Here is an 18,944-nt window from a genome sequence, read left to right as displayed (position 1 = left end):
CCATCTTTTTCTCACTACACAGCAGTAACATCTTTGCTAAAAACCAGGTGGTTGTATATATAAATGGGTCTGTTTCTGTATTCTCTATTCTAGTCTCACCTTGACTTCTGAGCAACCGCTGAACATTTATTATTTCAGCATAACCCTTACTACAATTCCATGGCGATTTTTTTGGTCTCACTCTGTCGCCCAGGCTGGAGGGCAGTGGTGCGATCATGGCTCACCGCAGCCTTGACCTCCTGGGCTCAAACAATCCTCCCACCTCTCAGCTTCTTGAGTAACTAGGACCATAGACTGCACCACCACACCCCGCTAATTGTTGTAATTTTTGTAGTGATGGAGTTTCGTCATGTTGCCAAGGCTGGTCTCAAATTCCTGGGCTCAAGCAATCCTCCCATCTCAGCCTCCCAAAGTGCTGGAATTACAGACGTGAGTCACTGTGGCCCATGCAAATTTTAATCTTTCTAATTTTATATTAATAATAACTTTCACTTAACACTTCCTTTTTCTCCAGCACCATTCTAAGTGCCAGGGATTATCTCATTTAGTCTTCCCCATAATTCTGAGTTAGATATTATTATCCCCCTTAATGTCAGGGAACATTGAGGTAAGAAGAGGTTAATTCTCTCCTCTGGAATATGGACCGTGTCCCTTCTCATTTTGTTGTTATACAAACTACTTTTGTGGAAAAGGATCAGAAGTATATGCAACTTTAGGCAGTTACTGTAAATATCTTTAAAGCTAAGTTGTGTTTCTGCAACAACAGGCATAAATGAAGCTTAGCTCTTTTAGTTTTTCATATACTCAGTAATTTGGAACTGGAAGACACTTGAGAAACTATCTAGTTCAAACCACCATTTTACAGCTGAGGAAAGAGAATTTCAGAGAAATCACAGAAATGCCCAAATTTCCATGATGCAGTAGAGGCAAAGATGAGACAAGAACCCAGTTCTCCTGCTCCTATTCCAGTGCTCTTTCTGGAATACCACAACTGTCTCTCATCACGCAGTGAGTATGCTGGATCACTGGGACTTCTTAACTGGCTTCCAGGTTTACCTTGGTGCCAGATACTTAAGGATGCCTGACTGGTGGGTGCCAGATTATCTTGGCTTTCATGAGCAAGGAAACTGGAACCAATCAGCAGAGCTGGAAGCTGATGAACACAAAACAGTCCAAATTCGGTTTAACAAGGTGCACTGAGACATCCATGAAAAAAGAGAATTTCCAAAGCCCAGACCCCACAGAAATCGGGCTAGCAAGATTTGAATGGAACATAGGAATAAGACTTAGAGGGTGGAGCTGCCTCTCCACTTAATCTTTCCACTTAGATTCTGTGTCCTCAAAAAGGAACTCATTGGCAAGCATCCCAGAAGCCCACTTCCATGCCAGAGCCCTCGCATGACTATTCAGTTATTTGGATTTTTTGAGTCAAGGTACAATTCAGTAAAAAATGATCATACAACAAGGACAGTTAAAATTGTTCACTCACCAGCTGGGTGCTGTGGTTCACGCCTATAATCCCAGCACTTTGGGAAACCAAGGCAGGTGGATCACCTGAGGTCAGAAGTTCAAGACCATCCTGGCCAACATGGTGAAACTCCATCTCTACTAAAAATACAAAAATTAGCTGGGTGTGGTGGCAGGTGCCTGTAGTCCCAGCTACTAGGGAGGCTGAGGCAGCAGAATCACTTGAACCTGGGAGGTGGAGGTTGCAGTGAGCCAAGACTGCGCCATTGCACTCCAGCCTGGGTGACAGAGCAAGACTAGCTCTTAAAAAAAAAAAAAAAAAAAAAATTGTTCACTTGCCAGTGCCCCAGATGAATGAAGACATGCATTTCCTTATGAGCTGACAGATCTACAGAATTTCCCATTTCTCTTCCCAGGTTCATTATCAAGGGCCCTACTACAAAAATAAGATTTGACTGAGATCAAGTACTTGAGTTGCCTGGGATCTGCTTGAGGTCAGAAAGCCCTCTGACATAAAATACTGCAAGAGGAAAAAATTCAGTGTTTCAAAATGGGATTAGAAATGACTTCACAAAGCTGGGTGCGGTGGCTCACGCCTGTAATCCCAGCACTTTGGGAAGCCAAGGTAGGCGGAAAACCTGAGGTCAGGAGTTCCAGAACCACCTGGCCAACATGGTGAAACCCCGTTTTGCTAAAAATACAAAAATTAGTTGGGCACAGTGGCATGTGTCTGTAATCCCAGATAATCAGGAGGCTGAGGCGGGAGAATTGCTTGAACCCGGGAGGCAGAGGTTGCAGTGAGCCAAGATCACACCACCACAATTTAGCTTGAGTGACAGAGCAAGACTCCATCTCAAAAAAAAAAAAAAGCAATGACTTCCCATGGAAGAGGAATGTAGGAGGAACAGCATTCGAAGCACTGGGCATCATGAAGAAGTCAGAGACAAAACCCAGAAATGTATCCAAGCAGAAAACTGCCCTGAAGTAGAACTTTTCTTTTCTTTTTTTTTGAGACGGAGTTTCACTCTTGTCACCCAGGCTGGAGTACAGTGGCATGAATTCAGCTCGCTGTAACCTCCACCTCCCAGGTTCAACCGATTCTCCCACCTCAGCCTCCCTCCTGAGTAGCTGGGATTACAGGTGCCCGCCATGCCCAGCTAATTTTTGTATTTTTAGTAGAGATGGGGTTTCACTATGTTGGCCAGGCTGGTCTCGAACTCCTGACCTCAGGTGATCCACCCGCCTCGGTCTCCCAAAGTGCTGGGATTACAGGCGTGAGCCATCGTGCCCAGCTGGAATTTTTTTCTTCCAAGATCTACTGACGAGTGATCAGGGTTCCCCTCTAAAATACAAAGCACAGATTTTACGCATAGTTTTTTTGTTAAATTAAATGGCGCATGTAGATCTTATTTTTAAGCTATGAATGTTTATGTTTCCAACAGCTAGCAGATTAAACTTTCCTAATTAAATGTGAGGTGCCTCCCATGGTACAGTCTTCAATTTCCAGCAAGGGCATCCTTTTGAAATGCAGCATTTCAGGATTCAGCTCACTGAAGTGGATGAAACAGGGAGACACATAACCTATGTGCTAAGAGTATATGTGGGGCTAACTCCAGGGGTTTAAACCTAGGTATTCTGTCTGAGGTAAATTAAATTCCAGAAAACTAAAGAAGGAATGAAATAGGGGAACAACAGCAAGACCACCTGCCGGAAAGTTCAGAATAGGACAACTCAAGGTGAGAAGAATGGTTGAAAGGAATGGTCCAGTCCTGAGGGGTAGGCATGCGCCAGGCAGAGGAGAACATAAAGGATATATGTGGATACACACATATCTGTCCGCTCAGGCCCTCCTTTGAGGCAGGACATAAGTGGAGCTTTCGTAAGTTCACACAGTGGAAGGCTGTGGTGAAGGTTGTGCTTGAAGACTGACTGACCTTAAAGCTATTTCTCCAACCAATGGCCTATCTGACACAGGCCTTAGATTCCATCTTTCTATACCTTGTCAACGGGGGATTTGTGATGGCATGGGGTGTAAGGACAGAAAGGTCTGAGGTAAAGCACACTGTGCAAAGTTGGGGGTGGTGGACAGCACAATATAAAGGAATGGTTTCTTTCACTTGGCTCAGGATTGGATGCTGAGTATGTAGCAGGAAAGCTGCAAACTAGATCTCCTACTAAATGGTATAACCAGATGACCTCTGCTTCTGAAGTATGCAGGTCTTCCACTGCCAGTGTAGTGCACTGGCGAGGGTCCTGATGTGGCTTGCAGAATAAGGCATGGGAATGCTGTACTCTTCCCTAAAAGGGATGAACGCCCCCTAACATTACTCTTCCTGGGAAGAAGGGGCAAGTCTTCAGAGGGGAAATGCAAAATGCAAGAAGTAGGCCCTTGGACCTCTTTCTAGACCTCTTAGTTTTAGACTTTCAAAGGGCAGATGCTGAGGTGTGGGTTGCCAGGGTGATGCTCAGTGTGGGCACAGGTCAGGGTCCAGGTGGGCCTAGATTTGGGAGCAGTGGAAAGCAAGCCACTTTGTGGTGCTTTATGTTCTTCTCTGTTTATTTTCCTTTTGCTATCTTCCAATCTTTAGCAAACTCCTGTTTAAAAGTTACAGTCTAGATTCAATTGTGTATGAGGTACGAAGCAACAGATTATGAGATCACACATAGACGAAGGTGGCAACAAGTGCCGCCCGCTCCAAAAGTGGGTGAGCAGACGTCCAAGGAGAGAATGCCCACATGGGGCAGCTGTCAGTCCCAGCTGGGAACCCTTTCTCTACTGCTAACCTTCAGGTATCTCGGTTTCTTTGATCAGACAAGGCAGTTTCTGTTTTGATGGTCTCCTGTAGTGCAGGCTTTCCAGCAATCCTTAGCTCACTGGTAGCCAGCAGGTCAGCATGTAGCATATTTCAAAGAGCTAAGTAGTTCTTGGATGGTCTGAGGAAAGTAGTAGGAGTAGAAACCCTAGGTCCTAAAGAAGAAGACACTCTGAATTCCATGTGAAAGGCAACAACAAAGGTAGAGTCACTATGAGAAGGTAGGTAACTTATCTTTAAGGCATTAACAGGGGACACAGCATCAAGGACATGCTGATTTATACCATGCATCTGGCCACTCCTCTTCGAGTAGAGGGTGAAAAAAGGCAACTTGATATTGCCAAACTTTAATTTTTGTTAATCTGTGTATGTGTAATAAGAAGTTTATTTAAAATTTCCAAATTAAAATGGAAAAATTTTCTATAATTATTTCTAATCTAGTTGCATTACAATCTAAGAACATGATCTGAATAATACCAACGATTTTTTGAAATAGGCTTAACGGTTTAATACAGAATCAGTACTTACAAAAGTTTTCTGTGTGCTCTAAGAACAATGTGCATTCTCTAATTGCAAGTACTATATTCTAGATATGGCTATTACAGCAAACATCATCTGTGCTATTCAAATTTTCTACAGTTACACTGAATTTCTGGTGTGTTTGAACTATCATTTCCTGAGAAAGTTATATTAAACTAACCCACCACGATGATGAATTTATCAATTTGTCCTTGTGTTTCCGTCAAGTATTGTCTTACATATTTTGAAGCCATATTATTTGTTAATATATGTTTAGAATTATTATATTTTCCCAACAAATTGACCCTTCTAATCATAATTTAGTGACTCTCTTTACATTTAGTAACGCCCTCCACCTTAAAATCTATTTGTGCTGAGTGCAGTGGCTCATGCTTGTAATCCCAACACTTTGGGAGGCTGAGGTGGGAGGATCACTTGAACCCAGGAGTTTGAGACCAGCCTGGGCAACAGAGTGAGACCCTGTCTCTACAAAAAATAAAAATTAACCAGGCATGTTGGCACAGATCTATAGTCCCAGCTATTCGAGAGGCTGAGGTTGGGGGACAGCTTGAGCCTGGGAGGTCGAGGCTGCAGTGAGCCATCATCCCACCATTGCACTCCAGCCTGGGTGACAGAGTAGGACCCTCTTGAAAACAAAAAAAGAAACAAAACAAAACAAAAAAGTAGATTAAAGGTTACCAGGGCCTGTGGGGAGGAGGAATGAATAATTACTCCTTAATGGTTACAGGGTTTCCGTTTGGGATGATGAGAACGTTTTTTAAAAAAAGGGGTGTCTGCACAACATTGCGCATGTAAATAACGCCAACGATTTGTAAACTTTAAAATAATTTAAATAACCAATTTTGTGTTACATATAGTTTATCACAATAAAAAAGTAATATGTCTTTACTCATCAGCCTTCTTTCTTGAAAGATAGTTTTGCTGTGCAAATAATTCTTAAGTTGAATGCTTTTTTTCTTTTTTTTCTCTCAGCAGGTATTTTTCCATTGCTTTCTGAGTTCCATTGATATTCTTAAGAAGTCAGCTACAGTCTATCTTTCTGGTTGATTTCCAGATCTTCTTTAAATATAATGTATCTAGGTGTGAATTCCATTTATTTATCCTGCTGAAGCTCCACTATATTTTATTTTTTTGAGATAGGGTCTCACTCTGTCTCTCAGGCTGTAGTATGCAGTGGCACAATCATAGCTCACTGTAACCTCAAACTACTAGGTTCAAGTGATCTTCCTGCCTCAGCGTCTCAAGAAGCTAGGACTGCAGGCTTGTACCACCATGCCCAGCTAATTTTTATTTTTTATACAGACAAAGTCTCAGTATGTTGCCCGGGCTGGTCTTGAACTCCTGGCCTCAAGCAATCCTCCCGCCTGGGCCTTCCAAAGTGCTTGGGATTACAGGCGTAAGCTACCATGCCTGGCCTAGAACTCTTAAAATTAGACTTTCTCATTCTATCCTCCATGTCTTCTAACCACTGTTTCATAATCCTGCTTGTCCCTTTGTGTTATACTTTGACTTTTTAAGATTTACCTTCCAATTCTCTAATTCTCTATTTACTGAGTCTAATTGTTAAACCAATTTGTTGAGTTTTAAATTTTACTTACTTTAGTTTATCACTTCTAGTTTTATTTAGTTCTTTTTTCAAATCTCTTAGTCATTTAATATCTTTTTTTCTAACTCATACTTTCAATTCACTCTTTAGTTTCTTTCAATATATTAAAATACTTATTTTATTGTCAATTATTCTAATATCTAAAGTCTTTGTGAATGTGATTCCAACATTTGTTTTTTTTCTGCTCTCACTCATGGTACCTTATTTCCTGTGGGTTTCATGATTTTTTAAGTGAGATAATATTTACTAGAACTGTATCGGTGGCAAATCTTTAAAGGTTTGATTGAGAGTTAATTCTTCCAGAAGAAATATGCTTTTGATTTTTCCAGCTTCTGCAAGTATTATCCACCTGGTGCCACTTTAAAATAAATATTTGGTTTGAAATGTTATAGACTGGCCAGGCGCAGTGGCTCATGCCTGTAATCCCAGCACTTTGGGAGGCCAAGGCGGGTGGATCACGAGGTCAGGAGTTCAAGACCAGCCTGGCCAAGATGGTGAAACCCCGTCTCTACTAAAAATACAAAAAAAATTAGCCGGGCGTGGTGGCATGCGCCTGTAATCCCAGCTACTCCGGAGGCTGAGGCAGAGAACTGCTTAAACCTGGAGGGGAAGAGGTTGCAGTGAGCCGAGATCGCGCCACTGCACTCCAGCCTGGGCGACAGAGCAAGACTCCGTCTCAAAAAAAAAAAAAAAAAAAAAAGAAATGTTATACACTATACAGGTAGTGTTAATTCAGGTCCTGAGCAAAATCTCTGGCCTACTAAGATTTGGACGACGCCATTAGGTAAGCTGCTTTCTTTAACACATGTACACTTCTTTGGTATATACGAAGCATACCTGTTCTTGTTTTATTCCTGGCCTCTATATATTTTCCATACTTTCTTACCAGTTCTGCCATACATTTTTTAAAAGTGCATCATTTTACAGAGTTTTAGTGAAGAAAGATTTTTTTCAGGATATCCATTCCATCATATTACTGGAAATGTAAGTTCTATGCAAAATTTTATATAGCTACTATATATAGAAAGTCCATAGCTATCATGAAATCCTCAAAGGGCTTTGTGACCCTCAAGAGAATAAAACTACTGCCAACATTCTGTTTCAGCCATAGGCAAACTAAAATAACAGATTTACTCTGAAGTTTCACAGATCTCCAGGCAAGAGGAAACCCTACATATAAAGCTGACTTTCATTTTTAAACTGTCACCTGATTTCTGAACTGTCACCTGATTCCTGAATTCCAGTACCTTGGCGTTATCGCCATATACCAGCTTAACCACCCAACTACATTCCCAAGAGATAAAAAATAAAAACAAACTTTTTTTTTTTTTTGAGATGAAGTCTTGTTCTGTCACCCAGGCTGGAGTGCAGTGGCGCAATCTTGGCTCACTGTAGCCTCCACCTCCCGGGTTCAAGCGATTCTCCTGCCTCAGCCTCCCAAGTAGCTGGGATACAGGTATGTGCCAGCACACCCGGCTAATTTTGTATTTTTTAGTAGAGACAGGGTTTCACCATGTTGGCCTGGCTGGTCTCAAACTCCTGACATCAGGTGATCCACCTGCCTCGGCCTCCCAAAGTGCTGGGATTACAGGAATGAGCCACCATGCCCAGTCTAAAAACAAACTTTCTAATTTCCAATGTCTTATCAACATGGCATTAAGATCTATCTGCTACCAAAGGAATACCTGGATTTTTACACTATCAAATTTCTATTTATTTTCCTTTTTTTTTGTAGATGGAGTCTCGCTCTGTCGCCCATGCTAGAGCGCAGTGGTGCGATCTTGGCTCACTGCAACCTACGCCTCCTGGGTTCAAGTGATTCTCCTGCCTCAGCCTCCTGAGGAGCTGGGATTACAGGCACGTGCCACCACACCCAGCTAATTTTCATATTTTTAGTAGACACGGGGTTTCACCATGTTGGTCAGGCTGGTCTTGAACTCCTGACCTGGTGATCTGCCCACCTCGGCCTCTCAAAGTCCTGGGATTACAGGCGTGATCCACCATGCCCAGCCCTCAAATTCCTATTTCTACTTCTCCCAACTTATAGGTGAGCACTGCGACTGAAGAGATACTTGGTGTTTATTTATTTATGTTAGAGACACAGTCTCACTGTATTGCCCAGCCTGGAGTGCAGTGGCGCCATCTTGGCTCACTGCAGGCTTGAACCCCCAGGCTCAAGTGGTCTTCCCACCTCAGCCTCCCACGTGGCTAGGACTACAGATGTGCATCACTATGCCCAGCTATTAATTAATTGATTAATTAATTTTTCTGTAGAGATTGGGTTTTGCTATGTTGCTCAGGCTGGTCTTGAACTCTTGACCTTAAGTGATCCTCCTACCTTGGTCTCCCAAAATGCTAGGATTATAGGTGTAAGCTACTGCACCTAGCACTGTACTTGGTGTTTAAAAAGCATTTCTTAACTAGCAAGACTATTTGCCAATATAACTAAAGGGAAAAAAATTGGCATTTAGATCACAAATTTTGTTTTACTACCACGTTAGGGTTCATTCAGGAAGTTAATTTTATCAGAAAATTAGCACTTATTGAATTTGAAAATAGCAAGGATACAGGCAGGAGGGAAGTGGAGGAAATGACAAGATAAAATGAAGACATGAGTTGCTGCAGAAGCCTGTAGGGATGAAAAGAGAAGAGCAGTGCAGGCCACGCAAGACACTTGGCAAGGAAATAAGAAGAAGGAAGTGAGCCTCACATGGGCCAATTCAGGTACCACTGAGACATGACAGATGGATTGAAACACTTGAATGGAATAAGGGAAAAGTATGCCCAATTCCAAAGAAATTTTTTAGGAGAGAAAGTGGATCAGGTTTATATGTCAGGATATAAACCCACAGGCAACCCACAAAACTAAGGACAGAAGTACACAGAAATAAAGGGGCAAGGCAAGAACCAGAAAAAGGAGTGAAACACTGAAGGTATGCAATAAGTTGCCTGGCTAGATCTGACTAGACCAAACATTTTTAAAATGCAGGGCAGCAACCAGGAAGTAGAGATATCCAAGGTACTCAGGAAGTAGAGATATCCAAGGAACACCCTGCTCTTAGGAAATAAGCAAAAAAGAGAACTAAATCCAGAAGTAATGATGTTTATTGCTATATCCAAGACATGAAGAATACTTGCTGGTAGGATAAACAGAAACAATGCATTCTGCTAGGAGGAAAGGAAAGCTCTGCAGAGGTTTATGTTGTTCTTAGAAGGAGATTTCATCTGACAGAAGGAGGCAGGGAGGCAAGGCCTTGTAAGCAGAGGGAAAGGAGCAGGTACAGAGGCCTGGAGGCAGGAAAGGGCACAGAAGATCAGCAGAGCCTGCAGTGACCAGCCCCCACTGTGCATGTGTTAAGGGAAGCAGCACCGGGAAGTGGGGTGGCAGGAGAGGAGGCTGAGGGCTAATCTTAAAGGGCTTTGGTAACAAAGCTCTGCTAAAGAACTGCAGACCTAACCCATAGGTACAAGCAGGTTTTCAAGCAGAAAAGCTACATGATCTGGTCCTTGTGCATGCCACATAGGAAAGATAACTGGACAGCAAGGTGGATGGCAGACAGTGAGGAGGGAGGGAAATTACTGAAAAAAACCATGACAACAGTCTGGAGAGGAAAAGGAATCAAATGTGGTACCAGGATTACTTTGTAAAACTTTGATTAGACGCCGGCCGATTCTATCATAAAAGCAAGGGGCGGAGAAGAAACAGGCTCAGTGAGACCCTTGTCCTGCTGCCCCTCCAGCTCTCCCTGCCAGGAAACTCCCAAGTTTGGTCTTGAACTCCTGGCCTCAAATGAGCCTCTCACCTCGGCCTCCCAAAGTGCTAGGATTACAGGTGTGAGCCACTGTGCCCGGCCTGAAACCTCCAAGTTTGGATCTCTGCAACCTCTGCTCCCACACCTGGGAGGCTAAGAATTACTGAAGAAAATCTTATTATTCTCCAGACTTTGTAGGATTCAAACCCAGACATACCTAAGCAGTGTTTGCCAATGCTTTGTCTGATGGATTCCTGGTCAGTTCCCTATCCTATCTGTGATGTGTGCGTGACATGGACATGTGTGTGTGTGTGCGCGTGTGTGTTCATCCGCGGTTCCTCGCTTATGACTCCTATAGCCCTTATCACAGTCTTTTGTTAAAACGTTGGGGAGCTTTAGGCCACTGAATCTCTCTGACTTTCTCCTGCCCTCCTTTCACCAGCTTCTTTTTCTCCCCAAGGCAGAATTCTAATCGTCCCCTCTTCCTATTAAAATGTTCTCTGACCTACCTTGTCTGATTGTGGGTTGGAAGACTTCCATTTCAAAAGGGGTCCTGCCCGATAACCTGGAAGAGGGAATGCTGCACAGAGAGGCCAAGAAGCATCTGGACAGGCCTTGCTGAATTTCTCCACTCAGTCTGTCACTGAGATCAAACACTTTTTGCCCAATCACATTTCTACATGGGTGTCCACGCTTCAATCATGCCTATCGAATGAAGCCTCCATAAAAGGCCCAATAGGACAGGGGTTCAGAGAGGTTCTGGAGAGCTGAACACATGGAGGTGGCATGCCTGGGGAGGGCATGGAAGCTCCACATCCCTTCCCCCATACCTCACCCTAGGCAACCGTTTATCTGTATCCTTTGCAATATCTTTTATAATAAACCACTAAACCTAAAGGTTTCCCTGAGTTTTCTGTGAGCCACTCTAGCAAATTAATGAAACTCAAGGAGGGGGTTGCAGGATCCCAAACCTATAGCTGGTCAGACAGAATCACAAGTAAACCAACCTGGAGCCTGCAACTGGCATCAGAAGCATGAGGCAGTCTTGTGGGATCAGGAGCTCAATCTTTGGGATCTGATGCTATCTCCAGGCAGAGAATATCAGAACTGAATTGGAGGACACCCTCTGGCATATGCTGCAGAACTAATTGCTTGCTTTGTGTATGGCAAAAAAGCACCCAAGTATTTGGTCATAGCAGTCTTCTGTGTTGATTGTTGCAGGGTGGCAGCAGGGGAAAGGCAGTTTGCGTTGTTTTTTTCCACTCAGACTATCTCCTTCACCACTCCGTCAGCCCTCTCAGCAGCGTTCGGCTTTCTACTTCACAGTGGAAGCGGGTATGGCCAGGTGTGATCCCTCATTAGCAGGGGCCCATCAACTATGTCTTGCCTCTCTGTCTCATAGAAAGAGGTGTTCTGGCTGGGCATGGCGGCTCACGCCTTTAATCCCAGCACTTTGGGAGGCTGAGGGAGGCAGATCACAAAGTCAGGAGTTTGAGATCAGCCTGGCCAATACGGTGAAACCCTGTCTCTACTAAAAATACAAAAATTAATTGGGCAAGGTGGCGTGCACCTGTAGTCCCAGCTACTCAGGAGGCTGAGGAAAGAGAATCACTTTAACCCAGGAGGTGGAGGTTACAGTGAGCCAAGATTGTGCCACTGTACTCCAGCCTGGGCAACAGAGCGAGATTCCATCCAAAAAGAGAGGAGAGGGGAGGGGCGGAGAGGGGAGGGGAGAGGAGGGAGGGGAGGAGAGGGGAGGGGATGGAGGAACGGGAGGAGAGGGAGGGGAGGGGCGTTCTTCCTCTGCCTTGGCCTTGCCTTCCACTTATGCTCTGATTCATCTCCCACCTTCTTCTTCAAGATCCTGCAGAACAATCAACTCTTCTCATGCCTGTGTTTTCAACTTTTCCTTCTCTGTCATCTCCTAGCTCTCAACATAAACATATCAAATATCTTCCATCTTAAAAGCAAAGAAAAAAGCCACCTTTGACCTAAGTTAGTTAGCAAGTGATGAATGGTGAGAAAAAAAAAATGGAAAGGTGGCTAGGTGAGAGGGGTGGAATCAGAGGCAGAATGGCTAGGGAAGGCTTCACTGAGAAGGCGACCAATCAAACCTGAAAGGAAGTGAGAAATCAGCCATGTGGCTTTGCAGGGAAAGGGGAAACCAGGCACAGGGGACACCAAGTGCAAAGACTGCAGAGCATGAAAGGAGGGGCACTGATGCCTGAAGGGCTGGGCAGTGAAAGGTGAGTTAAACAGGCGACTGGAGAAGAAAAGCCCACATTTAGAACCAAGAGCAGGCAGGGTCCTTTGAGTCCAAGGAAGAGTGAGTGAATTTCAAGGAGGAAGAGCAGACTAAAGAGCCAAGTGCTGTAGAGATGCTTAGTGAACTGAGGCTGGGGCAACCTGTTGCAGCCAGCATTCTGAAGCCACGCTGCAAATGGGATAAGGAATACACGGGAAGTGAGAAAGCAAGAGCAAGTAAAGACAACTCTTCCAAGGTGTCCTGACAGACACAAGTGAAAGTTCTGGAGCTGGAGCAGAGTACAGGAAGGTTTTATAGGATGAGGGAGACTTCAGTTGGTACAGCAAGAGGAGGAAGCAGGGCAAAGGGAAATGTAAAGGGGCTGGGGTGAATGACTGCTGGGGAGAAGTCTTCCCAGAGGTGAGAAAAGAGCCCAGGAAGAGGGTCTGGCCTGGCTGCTAGAGACATGCATGAACCTTTTCACTCAGAAGCTCCAGGACTCTCAGGTTTCCTGTTTCTTCCCAGTAGCAGGTCCAGTGACTTCATCTCAACCCTTTGCTCTTTAAAACAACTACCACCCCATCCTACCCCTCAGGCTTTCTAGCTAAAGCCTGGGCACACAGGGGGACACAAGAATTTCTAGCTCCTACTTCCTCACTGCCTCCAAAGGTGATCAGTCAATACAGGAAATTCTCAGCAGGTGACAAACATAACCATTTGGGGAGCCAGAGAGTTTATTAGGAAGTCTCTGAAATCCTTACAGGCACTGCTCCTAGACTCTCACTCTATTCCCTTATTGCTATGGGCTCCCAGGAACAGTGCTGTCTGCTCCATCCTCCCCCAAAAAAGCCATGCAACCAGGCAGGCCGCAGAGACAATCCAGGCAGGCAGACTGGTGCTTCCTTGAGCACAGTAGGTAATATGCATCCCAGAGGCCCCTTAGGCTGGATGCTGTTCTAACTTAACCAAGTATTTTCTATGCAGATAGTGGGACAGACCCTTCTTTTTTTGAGTCAGATGGCTGCACTCTGTGGGGATGGGAAATGTGAGCGGGCAGCGGAGCAGAGGGCTGTGCACCTGGGGCTGTAGTTTCATGGTTCAGAGAGGAAAGCAGCAAGGAGGAGAGATGGACATGAGGGATGTGACTATGATATCCAGCTAGGCATTCCATAAAGACCTCTGCTAAATTGTGGTTAAGGTGTATAAACTCCAATTTCCAGAAAGCCTCAAGGATAAGTGGATATGTTTATTTCTTCTCATTCACTTATTCACTCACTCCTTTTCCCCCAGTGGTTTTTGGTATGTCCACAAAGTTGTGCAACTATCAACTATCTAATTCCAGAACATTTTCATCACCCAAAAAGAAACTGAAACCCATTAACCATCATTCCCCCTTCCCATTCATTCATTTCTAAGGCCTGGCTAGGGTAACCCTGTAAGTTCAACGGCGGAGCGCACATTAGAGAATACAACTTCAGAGAAACAAGATGCTGGAGAAGTGAAGTTCAATTTCCTGCAGGATCTGCTGGGAGCCTGAATCAATGAAAAGCTGAATAAAGGTCCTAGCTGGTCAGGCTGACAATTTTCCCTCAGAGACTAAGGCAAAGCCACAATGCTTGATTAATTGAAGAGAATGGGTAGCTGTTACTCTGAACCCAGTCCTGCCCAATAAGGAGGAACTGGCAAGAGCGCAGGCCCTAATAGCCAGGGAGGCGAAGTCTGGATACAGGCAGCCATGAACTTCAGACTTCATAAAAGCAGAAATGACTCCATGACATGGGAGATGGGCTCACACCTCATCATCCACTGGACACCAAAGAATATTTAGGATGCTAAGTTGAGAATTTTTGACTCAGAAGACACATGATAACTGTTATCTAGTAACTGACAGGTTGTCAAACGAGACACTAGATTTGTTCTATACGGCCCCAAGAGGCATAAATGGGACTAATGAGTGGAAAATTACAGGAAGAGAGCAGTGTTTCAGATCATTACAGGGAAGGATTTCCTAACAGTCAAGCCATCTTAAGGCAGAATGAATTGCCTCTAAGGTAGAACGTTCAAATGCAATCTAGACATTCCATAAGTGGATGCGGTGGAGGTAATTCAAAAACCAGAGGGTGATCTGACAACTGTGGCATTCCCACACTTGAGCGTTGAGGTCAGCTGTGAGGTAGGCTGCAAGTGACCTGGCACGATAATAAAACACTGAGGCGCACGATTACTGTCTCCAGATTCTGGATTATCACTATAACGCCACTCCTATTCACTTATATCACTAAACATTTTCTTGAACAAAGGTGAAAAAACTCTACACTGCTGGATAATGCTCATGGGAGTGTTCTCCTGAAGTGTGTTTTCAGGCTAAGAAAAGTGGAGAATTACCAGGTTGGATGACTAGTAGAATCCCTTCCAAGCTGAGATTTCACGAAGATAGGTGGCACCCTCTCCTCCGCCTGCAACCTAATTATGATCTACTGGTAGACAGGTGGTCACTGCGATTTGTTGAATTGATCACTGGAGTGCCTCACCTGATAGACACTGCTAACAAGTCCTGGAGTACATCTGAACTCTACCAAAAAGGAAAGTGAGGACCAGGTATGTCCTGGTCAGAGTACATCTGAACTCTACCAAAAGGGAAAGTGAGGACCAGGTATGTTAAATCTGTCTGCTTTTCACAGAGTGGTCATTCAGATAATTTTAATGAAACCAACGGAAAGTTACACTTTACAGTTTCTTTAAAACAAACAAACAAACAAAACAAAACTACAGATGATATAAATAGGCCAAGAAAACACTATTTGTTTTTTGAAACTTTAACATTTTTCCCCCTAAGCAAGAATTGACATGAACTGGTAACTACCTCAACCTGAACTTAGCCAATCTCACCCCAATCCAAACTGGAAATGACTTTCCCTTTTCAACTCCTTGGATAAATGGCCCTGGCAGAAACTGTTGTCACAAAGGCCAACTGTAGAAGTGCCACCGTAAAACTGTTTGCTGACCAACTCAGGCCTTTTCGGAGTCTTCCCTGACTCCTTTTCCATGTCCTTTCTCTGCTGCTCTGCCAAACTGCTCCTCTGGAACGACAGAGAAACTAAGTGGATGGAAGGTGTCTGGTCACCTGGTGCAGCAGGCTACTGAGCGGCCTGTGATTTCTGGCACCTCATAATATTTTTGTATTACACAATTTTTTTCATTATAAAACTATTATTGCCACATTATAAAAATTTGGAAACTAAAGAAAGGAAAAAAAATCTCTTATGATCCCATCATTCAAATAAAATCACTGCATTTTGGTGCATTGCTTCCTCTCCTCCAGGGCTCTTTGTATATAGTTCCATGGGCTGCGTCTAATTAGCTTATTTATACATACCTCAGCTCTTCTACAAAGAATTTGCAGCAACTAACATAAATATCATCAGACGGACAACTCCACGCCAACATACTCTCTCCCAAACCAGCTTGTACTCCTGATTCCCATTTCTAACTTAGGGGTTCCATCTCCCAGTCATCCAGGTTGAAACCTTGGCACCATCTTGGACTCTTCTCCCTCAACCCCAGTATTCATTTCCATAGATTCTTCTGTCATTATCCCTTTCTCACATCTGTCCTTCCCACTCCAACCCCCCTATTGATTTTGCTACCATCTAGTCCAAGTCCATAACTATTGCAATGTTTCTCTGACTCATTTTCCAGCCTCTAGTTTCTCTCCTTTTCCTTGAAGTGCTAAATTATTTTCCTCTTTTTGAATGCTCTCTTGCTGAACAACATCTGCTTGCCTTTCCATTGTCTAACAAACGAAAAACACTATTTGGTCTGAAAATTTGTCCCCAAATCTGTCCCCAGTCTATATTTCCTACCATATCTTTGACCACTTCCTCTAAGAAACCTCTGCTGACACATTTGTACCCTAGACATAAAACTGCAGTGTATGCAGTGAGTAGGGTAGGACATGTGCCAGCTCCCTGGAATCCCTGCAAGGTGCAGCGTTCCAGGCCAGCTGAGACAGAGGAACAGGTAGTAGATGTATCCTTCTGCTATTATCAACTATGAAACTGGACAAAACAAAGGAAGCAATTCTGTCCAAGCATTACACAAACAGTAGAGGTGTGAACCTAGAGGGAAGGAAAATATGAGGAATGAGGTCCATGGTCACCTGGCTTTCAGCCTAGGGGCATTTTTCACACTGTGGCTTAGGGAAGTGGCATCTACATACCGAGCAGGTATGCCTAAGCCTCTGCATGCAACAGAGATTGCTAAGAATGTAAGAAATCAAGCCAGTACTTGCCTTTTGAAGTAGGCTGATTGAATTTTGGATTTTAAAAAGATATAATTTCTCTAAAATTTCCAGGGGACCTTTTCTCTTGTTATGCTTTATCTTTCTTTATTGAGGCTGGGCACAGTGGCTTGTGCTTGTAATCCTATGGTGGCTCGTGCTTTGGGAGGCCAAGGCAGGAAGACTGCTTGAGTTTGGGAGTTCAAGGCTGCAATGAGCCACTGAATTCCAGCCTGGGCGACAGAGTGAGACCCTGTCTCTAAAAATCGATTAATTAATTAATTTTTAAAAAAGAAAATACTGAGAAATCTTGCCCATAGTTTCAAGGAAGATAAAAACAGGAGATATGAACATCTTTGCAATGTTTTAAAAGACTAGGCCACTAGGCCATCAGTGCTTGGTAGCAGACTGAAACTGCAACGGTGGATATCCACATTGGGCAAATGTCAAAGGCCATGTTAGTGCCAAGATCATCTGTGAGGATGACCAAAGCCAAAGCAGTCACCCAGAAGCCACCCTAGAGAGGGGCAAGAAATAGGTAAAAACTAGAAGCAGCACATCTGCAGTATTAGAAGAGGGATTGCGGGTGCTGGGCATGGTGGTTGATGCCTGTGATTCCAGAACTTTGGGAAGCTGAGGTGGATGGATCACTTGAGCCCAGGAGTTCAAGACCAGCCTGGGCAACATGGTGAAACTCCATCTCTACCATAAATACAAAATATTAGCCAGGCTTGGTGGCGTACATCTGTAGTCTCAGCTACTTGAGAGGCTGAGGTGGGATGATCACCTGAGCTTGGGAGATTGAGGCTGCAGTGAGCCATGATCATGCTACTACACTCCAGCCTGGGCAAAAGAGTGAGACTCTGTCGAGAAGAGGAGGGGAGGGCAATGGAGGGGAGGGGGAGGGGAGGATTGGTAGGGTTCACTTTTCTCACATCCTACACATTTTTCCCTTGAGAGTCAATTGCTGCATTCTCTTCCTCCAGCTATAATTTCCAAAGACAACTAGCCTCAATCCTACTTTTACCTGCTCAGTAACATCCCAGAAGAATGTTTAAAGAGCCCCTATCAGTTTGCCTTTCTCAGCTTGCTGGACAGATGAAAACCTACTGGGAGTAGCCCAGGCTTCTCCAGCTCAGCCCTAGAGAGGCAGTTCTCAGGGTTCCTGCTACCCAACTGGAAGCATGACTTTGAAGAGTACCCTTTCAATCACGTTATTTGGTGTTAAATTCAGGTAAAGAACCCTATGTCTCTCCCAAGCAGAGCCCTTAGGAACTTTCTTTCTGTGATACCTTACGCCAACACTGGAACTATCTGAAGGGCCAAGGCTTGCAATTCATTCTTTTGCACTCACTGTTGCCCCTTCTGAGGCCCAAGAAGAGTCTAGTGAGAGAATATTTCTCATTCTCACCCTCACCAACGTCACCACAGGAACACAATCTTTTTTTCTTCTTTCTTTCTTTTTTTGAGATGAGTCTCACTCTGTTGCCCAGGCTGGAGTGCAGTGGCACGATCTCAGCTCACCGCAAGCTCCGCCTCCCGGGTTCACGCCATTCTCCTGCCTCAACCTCCCCAGCAGCTGGGACTACAGGCACCCACCACCACACCTGGCTAATTTTTTTGTATTTTTAGTAGAGACGGTTTCACCGTGTTAGCCAGGATGGTCTCGATCTCCTGACCTTGTGATCCGCCCGCCTCGGCCTCCCAAAGTGCTGGAATTACAGGCATGAGCCACCGCGCCCAGCCCAGGAACACAACCTTAAGGTCACATAGTTGTAAAGGCTCAGAGGCCTGTGGCAAGTTCAGGCACAAAGCAAACCCAGCCTTGCATAGTATGCTGCTTAGGGAGCGCAGGGCAGCCAGGCAAACCACACAGGCATGCAGACTGCCTGCTGCCCAGGATGCTATAGAAATTTCCATCCTACCATCAGCAAGTGGCTTGCAGGAGAGGGCGTCATCGAGGTCTCGGGCGGTTGATGGGTCAATGGTGAAGATACAGTCTTTTCTAGGAAAGATTGAAGAAACAATTAGCAATGCCACAAATAATAGCAACTTTACCCCGTCATAGTACAGCTTTAAAGAACAGTGAATTTTGTATATGTGCTCTGTTAGGGAAAGTGAAAAATAACTTCTATGAGAATGAGATCTTTAGTTAAATGTGAGACTGGGAAGAGACAAATGGGTGAGTGATTTTCTCTTCCTCTGTGTGAACTGGCACCTACTTCTCCTTCACCCCAAGCCA

The 18,944-nt window shown here is 44.4% G+C and overlaps 1 protein-coding gene across 1 annotated transcript in view; it reads right to left on the bottom strand.

Moving 5' to 3' along the window:
- Positions 1 to 18,944, bottom strand: part of DIS3L2 (DIS3 like 3'-5' exoribonuclease 2) — a 378,448-nt gene that overhangs the window by 113,071 nt on the left and 246,433 nt on the right. The window contains exon 10 of the mRNA XM_025404797.1: positions 18,628 to 18,707. Within this exon, the coding sequence (XP_025260582.1) occupies positions 18,628 to 18,707 (80 nt within the window). The remainder of the gene's footprint in view (positions 1 to 18,627; positions 18,708 to 18,944) is intronic.

The sequence above is a fragment of the Theropithecus gelada genome, chromosome 12, assembly GCF_003255815.1.
Source record: "Theropithecus gelada isolate Dixy chromosome 12, Tgel_1.0, whole genome shotgun sequence".
NCBI lineage: Eukaryota > Metazoa > Chordata > Mammalia > Primates > Cercopithecidae > Theropithecus > Theropithecus gelada.
Note: the sequence above shows the minus strand (reverse complement) of the source record. Positions and strands in the feature narration are given on the sequence as shown.